At 43.1% G+C, this 10,344-nt stretch overlaps 1 protein-coding gene across 1 annotated transcript; it reads right to left on the reverse strand.

The window, feature by feature from the left end:
* Positions 1–7,060: 7,060 nt before the first annotated feature.
* RWDD2A (RWD domain containing 2A) lies at positions 7,061–10,328 on the reverse strand. The gene is made up of 3 exons (XM_065889131.1): positions 10,275–10,328; positions 9,024–9,366; positions 7,061–7,974 (listed from the first exon to the last, which is right to left on the reverse strand). The coding sequence occupies exons 2-3, from the start codon at positions 9,222–9,224 to the stop codon at positions 7,297–7,299; spliced, it is 879 nt and encodes a 292-aa protein (XP_065745203.1). The 5' UTR covers positions 9,225–9,366; positions 10,275–10,328; the 3' UTR covers positions 7,061–7,296.
* Between the last annotated feature and the right edge of the window lie 16 nt (positions 10,329–10,344).

Here is a 10,344-nt window from a genome sequence, read left to right on the forward strand (position 1 = left end):
TGCAATCTGACCACCCTAACCCTAATGATCTCCTAAGTCTCCCAAGAGGACCTATTGCTGAACCTCCTTTCAGCAAGACCTTGAGAAATAGATTCGTGAAGGGATTAGTAGCATCAATGAAAAGCATTTTTTAAATTGAGGTGTAATTAACATATAACACTATTAGTTTCAGGCGTACAAGGTAATAATGTTTGTATATACTGCAAAATGATCACCACAGTAAATCACCATACCTAGTTACAAAAGTTTTTTTTCTTGTGATAAGAAATTTTAAGATTTACTCTCTTAGCATCTTTCAAATATGCAGTACAGTGTTATTAATTATAGTCACTGTGCTGTACGTTATATTCCCGTGACTTATTTTATAACTGAAAATTCATACCTTTTGACCCCCTTCACCCATTTTGTCGACCCCTCCATCCCCCACCTCTGGCAACGACCAATCTATTCTCTGTATCTATGAGCTTGTTTGTGTTTTGTTTTGATTTAGATTCCATATATAAGTGAGATCATATGGTATTTATCTTTCTCTATCTGACTTATTTCACTTAGCATAATGCCCCTGAGGTCCATCCATGTTGTTGGAAATGGTAAGATTTTATTCTTTTTTATAGCTTGTGTGTGTGTGTGTGTGTGTGTGTGTTTTCTTTATCCACTCATCTGCCAGTGGACGCTTAACGTTGTTTACATGTCTTGGGTATAGTACGTATTGCTGCAGTAGGGCTGTATATATATTTTCAAATTGGTTTTTATTTTCTTCAAATACCCAGAAGTGGGATTGCTGGATCATTTGGTGGTTCTCTTTTTAATATTTTAGGAACCTCCGTACTGTTTCCATAGTGGTTGCACCAGTTTGCATTCCCACTAACAGTGCACAAAGTTCCCTTTTCTCCACATCCTCACCAACATTTGTTATCTCTTGTATTTTTGATTATAGACATTCTAACATGTGTTATGGTTTTAGTTTGCACTTCCCTGGTGATTAGTGATGTTGAGCGTCTTTTCATGTACATATTAGCCTCTGTATGTCTTCTTTGGAAAAATGTGTATTCAAATCCTCTGCCCATTTTAAAATCAGATTTTTTTTTGCTCATTTTGCTAATGAGTTTGATGAGTTCTTTATATATTTTGGATATTAATTAGCCCCTTATCAGATATGTGATTTGCAAATATTTTCTTCCATTCAGTAGGTTGCCTTTTCATTTGTTGATGGTTTTCTTTGCTGTGCAGGAGCTTTTTAGTTTGTTGTAGTCCCACTTTTTTATTTTTACTTTTGTTGCCTCTACTTTTGGTGTCAAACCCCAAAAATCATCACCAGAATTGATGTCAAAGAGCGTACCACCAGTTTTCTTCTAGTGTCATGGTTTCAGGTCTTTCATTCAAATCTTTAATCCATTTTAAGTTCATTTTTGTGTATGATGTAAGATAGTGGTCTAGTTTCTTCTTGTGCATGCGACTATCCAGTTTTCCTAACACCATTTATTGAGGAAACTGTCCTTTTGCCATTGTATATTCTTGGCTCCTTTGTCATAAATTAAACGATATATATGTGTGGATTTATTTCTGGGCTCGCTTGTTCTGTTCCATTGATTTATGTGTCTGGTTTTATTCCAATACCATTTTGATTACTGTAGCTTTGTAGTATAGTTTGAAATCAGGAAGTGTGATGCCTCCAGCTTTGTTCTTAAGATTGCTTTGGTTATTCAGGGTCTTTTGTCGTGCTGTACAAATTTTAGGATTGTTTGTTCTATATCTATGAAAAATGCCATTGTAATTTTGATAGGGATTGCACTGAATCTGTAGATTGCTTTGAGTGGTATGGACATTTTAACAATGTTAATTTTTCTAATGAGCATATAATGGCTTTCCATTTATTTGAGTCTTCCGTTTCTTTCATCAGTGTCTTATATTGTTTTCAGTGTACAGTTCTTTCACCTCTTTGGTTAAATTTATTCCTAGGTATTTTGCTCTTTTTGATACAATTGCAAATGGGATTATTTTTCTTGATTTCTCTTTCTGATAGTTCATTATTAATTAGTGTATAGAAATACAACAGAATTTGTATATTGATTTTGTACCCTGCCACTTTACTGAATTTGTTCTAACAGAATTTTTTGTGGAGTCTTTAGGGTTTTCTGTATATAATATCATGTCATCTGTAAATAGAGACAGTTTTACTTCTTACTTTCCATTTTGGATCCTTTTTATTTCTTTTTCTTGCCTAATTGCTCTGGCTAGGACTTCCAATACTTTGTTAACAAAAATAACAAGAGTGGGCATCCTTGTTGCTGATCTTAGAGGAAAAGCTTTCAGGTTTTCCCTATTGAATATAATGTTAGCTCTGGGCTTGTCATGTGTGCCTTTATTAAGGTGAGGTATGTTTCCTTGATACCCTCTTTGTTGAGAGGTTTTTTTATAAATGGATATTGAATTTTGTCAAGTGATTTTTCTGCATCTATTGAAGTGATATGATTTTTATCCTTCATTTGGTAATATGGGTGTATCACATTGATTTTCTGATGTTGAACCATCCTTGCATCCCTGGAATAAATCCCACTTGATCATGGTGTATTATCCTTTTAATGTATTATTGAATTTGGTTTGCCAATATTTTGTGGAGGACATCAAAAGCATTTTAATGACACTTCTCTATAAGCTGGGAAATGCTGTAGTTAAAAATGGGCTCCTTATTTCAATAGAGACATCAGAATCTTGGGGCTACTAGAGGCTTAAAAAGCAGCACTTTGCAGTAATTAACAACTGGAGACAAGGTGGAAACAGTTATCATAATAGGGATCAGGTCCAGTGTAATCAGAATAGTTTGGCCTACAGAAATCTTTGGTGGGGGCCAGTAAATCACAGGGTCCCAGAGCTTGAAATGATGCTGAAAAATTGAACTAGGACCTCACAGGTCTTGATCAAGAAAAATAGACCCGGGTGTATACAACTGATACAACCACAGCAATGCATATCAGCTGAATGTCAGTTTGGCTTAGGACCAAAATGTGGACAACCCGTGTAAGTCCTACTTGATATGTATAACAGTAACAGTGGAAAAGCCTGACCAGAGCCACCAAGACAGAGTAGCAAGGCCCTCACCAGACTGCCATGCACAGATATAAATGAAAGATCCCTAAGGTGAAGAACTCTGTAATATCATAAATATGTTTCCCAAATCTTCCTTTGAGGCTCCACTTACTAGGGTAACAATGCATTACAGAAAGGAAACCACTAGGCATTTGGGAAATCATCTGGCAACAGTCTGAACAAATACAAACTTCTGAAACCATTGTGATCTACTGGACAAAGTGTATGCTATCGGAATGAACCCATCGTCCAGTTATCTTCCCAGTGAAGAGTTAGAATTGATTTCTTCATTGTCTATGGCAACATCCCCACATTGGATCCATGATACATAGAAAAATAGTTATTCTGGCAAGAAGTACCAAATGATTTGCCAAGGTAAGTCCCACTATCAAAAGCTTTAAAAGAAGCAGGGGTATGATTTTTATCACATCTGGACTTAAATGATCTTTGGCATGTGCAAGAGAAAGATAGGGCTCGAAGAGTGACGGCATTAGGTTCATTCATTTAACCAGATGCTGGTTCTAACTGTAGCTGTTGTCAGACAAGTTCTCTTTCTTGGAGCAAATCAGTAGGTAGCTATTAATTTGGCCAGTGCTTTTTTGTTTTTTCTTTATTCAAGTAAGGAGAGGGCACCTGTAGTGTAAGTTTATCAATAAGCAACATTAAAGATTGTCTTCTCGGGCTTCCCTGGTGGTGCAGTGGTTGAGAGTCCGCCTGCCGATGCAGGGGGCGCGGGTTCGTGCCCCGGTCTGGGAAGATCCCACATGCTGCGGAGGGGCTGGGCCCGTGAGCCATGACCGCTGAGCCTGCGCATCCGGTGCTCCGCAACGGGAGAGGCCACAACAGTGAGAGGCCGTTCCATTAACTCTCTGTGTGCCAGAATATAATTCTTGATACCAGACTTCGATCATCTCACCATTGTACAGGGCATCATGCCGGTCTAACACATTGATGATGATACATGCTCATAAGACCTGGAGCACAGGTGTCATGAGCTTCTCTGGATACCTGGTAAGATACGTCGTGCTGAGGGGTAGAAGATAAATCCTGGGAAAACACAAGATCCTGCCACCTCAGCCAACTTTGTGGTGGTCTAGTCTTTGGTGTATGTTGGAATATACAGTCCACAGTGAAGAAAAAATTGTGTGCTCTATTCCACCTACAACTAAGGAGGAGCCTCAGTGTTTGGCGGGCCTCTTTGAATTTTATGTGCGATGCTCAAACCCATTTATGGGTTGATCCAAATGCTTCTAGATTTAACTGGGCTCAGAAGAAAAGTTTCTCCGGCCAGTCCAGGTTGCAGTGAGAGTGGGTCTACCATGTGGACCCTTGGAGGGAGATCCAATGGGCTTAGAGTTTTGAGGCAAATCAGGATTCTGTATAAAACCAGGATTTTTGAGCAAACCGTACCCTCTTCAGAAAATACCTATTCTTTCAACTTACTACTGGGATGCTTTAGGTAAAAGCAAGTGAAAGAAAATTGTCCTGTTCAAGAGGGTTCTGTGAAGACCTCAGATAGGCTCCCTCCAAGCCTTCTCAAGTTCTCAGAAGGATGGCATGTAAGCAGACATACATAGAAACTCACAGGCAACATATTTCTGATTTCATATAGGGATGTTTTGAAGTCCTTATGGTGCATCAGCTCATCCAGCCCACTCTTCAATCCATTATGCGAGTATCCTCAGCCCTTAGCCTAACATAATAGACCAACAAGGAATGAAAAGCAGAGAACATATTTGAAGAAATACTGATTTAATTAAGTTAAAGAAAAAAAGACACAAGCATTTATAATGAGCATCGTTTCCAAATAACCATTTAAAAATATAATGTATACATCATCAGGGTTCTTGAATTACAAGCAATAGAGACTGATTCTGACTTTGAAGGAAAAATGGGGGCAGATGTTAGGTAGCTCAAAGGAGGTTTTGGCCAACTGAGCATTCCGTAGGCCAGAAAGGAGGGTGGCATTAGGGATTCAAGCAGCAAGGGATCAAAACCATCTCCCCGGGAGGCTGCTAGAGGGCAGCTTGATTCCAGTCACTTCTCCTCCCAGAGAAGGAGCATTTCACCAGAATAAGTGGTGTGTGTGTGTGCGTGTGCGTGTGCGTGTGTGTGTTTGGGGAAGGTAGGGGAGGTGCCTGCTCCTATCAGGCTAGGCAGACAACACCGGAAGTGTATCTACTATACATACAAGCCGAGCTTTGAATTATCATTGCGTGTATACATATTTTTTCTATGAAACCTACATTTCTATTATCAGTGCTTCTGGTAGGAAAAAGCATTGGTGCATGCTCCTATTGGACCTGTCAAAGTAGGTTCTGAAAAATTATCATCAGAAAGAGCTCCAGAAGCAGTAAAGCATTCATAGACCAGAATTTATTCCCTTCACTTGAATTATGTAAATAATTTTTGTTCCATATTCTTTCAGCTTCTCTCTCTCTGGCTACTTTTGTTCATTTAATCATAGAAAACCCTCTCTGAGCGGCTTAGGCAAATATTAGGTGGATGGCATCTATTCCTGTCTCAGTTCAAAGGGAAAAAAGTTAACGGGGTTCCATCTGTTTAGGGCCTGAAAACTTGTGAATGCTAATTATACTTCTTATGGCCTTGGGGAGATTATGTGGGAAATTGAACTCTGTACTATGTTGTTTTCAGTCCTGGTAAAGATTGAGAAATGAGTCTTTGGCAACGTCAGCCCTATTTCTTCCCTTTGTATACAGGGAAAGTGAGGCCCCGGCTTGAGCCCCAGGCACATGCAAAGCCAGGATTAAAACGTGACTAGGCAAGGTGGACAAGCAGGCAAGGCAGGCCCACGACAAGAGCCTTGGTTTGAGGGTCTGAGTTGTGCCGTGACAGGAGACTCATTCTGATGAGCTAAGAAGAGCGCAGGCAAGGACAGAGTGGACCCCGTTCCCAGGCCTCACGGTTAGGAGGGTCAGCTTAGTGCAGGGTCTGCTGTTTGTCACGTCCTGGCCCTGCCCGGACATGTGTCTGCATCCTAGACACAGACTAAAACCAGACACCAGAATGGACGATTTCATCAAAGATTCTGTAAGTGCCACCAGCACACGCAGGAATTTTGGCATCTAACATCATCGTGAGATGGGGAGTGAAGCATCCCCTCCATGTCACTAAATTTCAGCACCCAGCTTTGGTGTTCTGAGGGGACCAGGACATCGGTGGGGTGCTCCCCGGGAGAGGGCAGTAGTAGCTAGAGAGAGAGTGGGAAACCAGAGAAAGCTGCAGAGAGGCAGCTCACGACCTTATGTCCTCCCTTACTGCAGGTGAGACTCCCAGAAATTCCTGGAGAGGGGTAGATGCTTTGTAATAAAAAGGTTTAGCAAGAGCTACTTAAATAGGAGCTATTATCATTAAACTCTCATTTTGAAGCAGGCAGGTGAAGCTTGTGGAGCTTGAAAGTTTCAGAAGAGATGGCAGTGACATCACCAAAATGTAGAGCCTGACTTCTGTCCTCTGGGAAGGTGATGGTACAGGGACATCCACAGTGGTCCTCTCCCAAACTCCTTGCCCCACAGAGCGATGCAAACTGGCACAGGGATGAAGACCCATGCGCACTACTGGTGGGGCTGCGTGGACAAGAAACCGCATCTTGTTCTGTGGAGAAGAACCCAACTAAGAATATTGGTACATGGTCCTTAGTATTGTCAATCAACCGATGTAACAACACGGCGTGGTGTCACCACCATTCCAGTCAGGATTTGGCTTTATGAAAAGAAAAAACCCCAAACAGGGAGTTTAAGTTAAAGTGAGAAACGTGGTAAACACGTGCTCTCTCTTTGTTCTGATTTTAAACTCGACTTAGAAAAACGTGGGGTGTCACCTGCATGCTAGCAACACGAAAAGGAGAAATGTTATTCATATTTATGAGTTCGGAGCTGCAATTTGACTACTGCCATTAAACTGGGCTTTGGACTCCTTTTTAATCAAATTAGCTTCACTGGTTTAACTGACAGACAGGTTTTTATTAATTTACCATTAAATAGCTTTCAATTAACACAAGAACATAGAGGTAACATCACAATTGCACTGTTATAAAGTTAAAAGCCTTCTGTGTCTCATTTCCGGGGAAAAGTGCTGGAGCTAGGTTCCCCACAGATGATGCTTAACAGCCACTGGTCCTTTTATTTTGGTCTTATAACAGAAATACTAACTTAGCGAGATTACGAGCATGGGTCTCTTAATAGCTTCCTAGGAGTCAGAACTTTTGCTTTCGATACCAAATAATATCTGGAAAACATGCTCACTTTTGTGTTTTTTGAGAAATTCTAAGAACTGGCCCAGATTCATGTGATAGTCATTCCTTAAGCCATAGTCACCATGGGCCTCAAGAAGTAATTCTTCAAAAGAATGGAAAAGGCGCAGGTCCTCCCCATTTCCTTCGGTTTCGATACTCTCGGCATGCTTACAGGAAATGTGTTTCCAGTTGGGATACCTAATTGTGTGCCAGAATTCCTCACAGTGCTCTTTGAAGCCTTCCACACAGATTATCCCCGGCTTTCCCGTCATGCAAAATCCTGTCACATCTAACCTTTTCCCGATATCCAAAATCTTTTTCCGTAGGTCCTGCTGATATATATGGTGACTGTAGATCCACATTCGGAGGAATGTGTTCTTCACTGGCTTGGCTTGTGTAGATGGTTCATACACGAGCTTCCTGTTCAGGAAGTAGGAGGCACTGTTGTCCTGCAACCACTGGACGGCTGCACACACACACAGCTCACCTGGATCAAAAGTCCCTATGTAAGAAGTGAGACCTTTGTTGAGAAGGAGCTGCTGTTGTCTGTCAAGTTCGGATGACCGTCCAAATAGCTGCAGTGCTGCGTAGGGGTAGCTGTGAGGCATGGTTACTTGCAAGTCAATTTTCACCTTAAAATGAAAATCAAATAGATTTAAGTACTGTAAAATCACATAAGCTAGTTTATCCATGGCCACTGCACGATGCTGATAAATGTCACAGTTACTGCTACTATTACGTGTCAGCTATGTGCCAGACACCGCACAATTTTACAAACACAATTTTACATACATAAATTCCTTCCATGTATGCATTCATTCATTCCCATATTCATCCAACACCTACCATGTGTCAGGTACCCTATACTGAAATAAAGAAGTGAAGAAGCTAGACACTAGTTCTGCCCTTCATGGAAAGAAGCCGAGAGCCTAGTGAAGGAGACAGACGTTAAACAAATAATTATACACAGCAAGTATTTCACTGCAAAGGTGAGAAGCATTGCCATAGAAAAGTACAGGGATCCACTGAAAGGTGGAACCAGAGGGATTGCATCCAGTCTGGGGAGCCAGGGAATTCCTCTGAGGGAATGACGCCCAGAGGCTGACTAGGAAGTAGCTAGCACAGCAGTTCTCAAATGTCTGGTCCACTTGTTACTTGGGCTATGCTAAAGTTGCTGGAGATAATGGATCAGAAGGTGAAGGTGAATTCATTTTCAGAATTTAGATTTTCTATCTGTATTTGCTTTCAGTGTCATGGTGCCATCAAAGAAACAGTCATTCACTCCTTAAAAGCCAGTTTTGCTAAAGACAATATTTAGATTTGTGAAAATCGTAACATATGTACAAGATAGTCCATACTACAATAGCAAGACTGGTAAAAATGGATGAGTGAATAGAATAAAAATGGCAGTAGAAGACTGCAAGATGTGTTTAATAAAAACACTAGGCATATTTATAAAAAAAAACCACTAGGCATATTGGTATAAAAGATGTGCATATGTATGTAAAATTCAAGATCTTTATTGAAAACAACTTACAGGTCATCCCATATTTTGCTGGAATATTCCATATATGCACCTGGAATATTCTCTATTTGCTTCCTGGACAGGAAGCTCAGGTTCCAAGTGTTTCCAATATAAACTGGGCACCTGGAAACAATTAAAACCACTCAGGGCACCTACCTTGGGCTCCTCGATCTGGAGTGTAATCACAAATTCGATTTTTGGTGGCAGTGCCTCCCTTGTGCCTTCCAAATATCTCTTTATATTCGTCAGGGCATTGACATCTTCAAGTTTTACTTCTCCTTGGTTAGGAAACATAGAAAACAGCATTTCCATCTCCAGCAGCTGAAGTTGAAGGCATTCGTTCATTGAAGCGGACATGCTGACTTGAAATCAACCTGTCAGGAAAACCGGAAGGGCCCAGGGACACTGGATTTGTCAACGTCGGCGGTGTCCAGAGGAATTTCCCGCAGCTCCCTTTCCGTGGAAGCAGATTTGCAGGAGCGCTATTACGCGTCGAGAGCTAGGGGCACAAACCGGGACACTTACACTCTTCTGCTTTATCTCCTGGCCCCCAAATCTAGTATACACGACATCCTCCAAGATACGTCGTTGAAATTCAGATTCCCAGTCCCTTTATCCCCAGCCCCCGCTTCCGATCTGGATCAGGGAATCCGGACTCTCAACAAGTGTTCCGAATTATGCAGTTGCAGGTGGTTGGGCAACCACCACCTGCAGACGCTCTGCAAGCCTGAATTCTGGGAAAGGCGAGGGGCCCAGCCTCCGAATCCCACCCAGGTGTCGGGCTTGGGCGGAGCTGGCCGCTGCGGCGAGGGAAGCCCGCAGTGCCGGCGGGGCGGAGCTCCGCCTACCCCGGCTCCCAGGTCTCCGGGGCCCCGCTGCGCTCCACGCCAGTTGCCGCCCCTCAGCCCCAGCGCCACGAACCCCTCCCGGGTAGGCCTTTCCGCCTTTCTCGGGAGCCACCCTGGCCCCGGGCGGCATCCTGTGAGTCCGGGCGATTTGGATCCACCTGGCCTCTGCCCCGAGGGGCCCAGGCTTAGTGAGGGGGTCTTACAGGTAAATAAATAAAATGACGTTTTGTGCGAGCTGTGGCGGTAGGATGGGGAAGGGGGTGGGGCATGAGAAGGCTCCACAGAATCAGACGTTTGGGAGCTGAACCTCGAGAACCGAGAGTGGGATGCGAGAAGCCGGGTGGCGCTCACTGGGGCCGGGACCACCCGGTTAGAGGCCTCATATCGGGGCTGGTACCCCCCATCCAGGACCACTTGGAAGCCCGGCTTCCCAGGAACGCGGGCCCTGCCGCCCTCTGAGACCCGAATTTGGAGTCAGGGGCTGCGTATCTGCCGGTCGTAGTGCTCGGAGGGCCCGCGACCCTCGGCCCCAACCCCCGGGCCACCGCGGGGGCCTCACCCTTCCCGGTCATTCAAAGGAAACAGCCCCAAGTCCTCTCGCAACGCGGATCCGCAGTTCCGCAGGCGCG

Source organism: Phocoena phocoena, chromosome 12 (assembly GCF_963924675.1).
Source record: "Phocoena phocoena chromosome 12, mPhoPho1.1, whole genome shotgun sequence".
In the NCBI taxonomy this organism is placed as follows: Eukaryota; Metazoa; Chordata; class Mammalia; order Artiodactyla; family Phocoenidae; genus Phocoena; species Phocoena phocoena.

Bases quoted from the DNA above. Each gene is read 5' to 3' on its own strand.
- RWDD2A (XM_065889131.1), bottom strand. From the start codon at position 9,224: ATGTCCGCTTCAATGAACGAATGCCTTCAACTTCAGCTGCTGGAGATG. The intron at 7,975-9,023 runs GTAGGTGCCCTG...TTTCATTTTAAG, and splicing joins TCCAGATCGAGGAGCCCAAG to GTGAAAATTGACTTGCAAGT.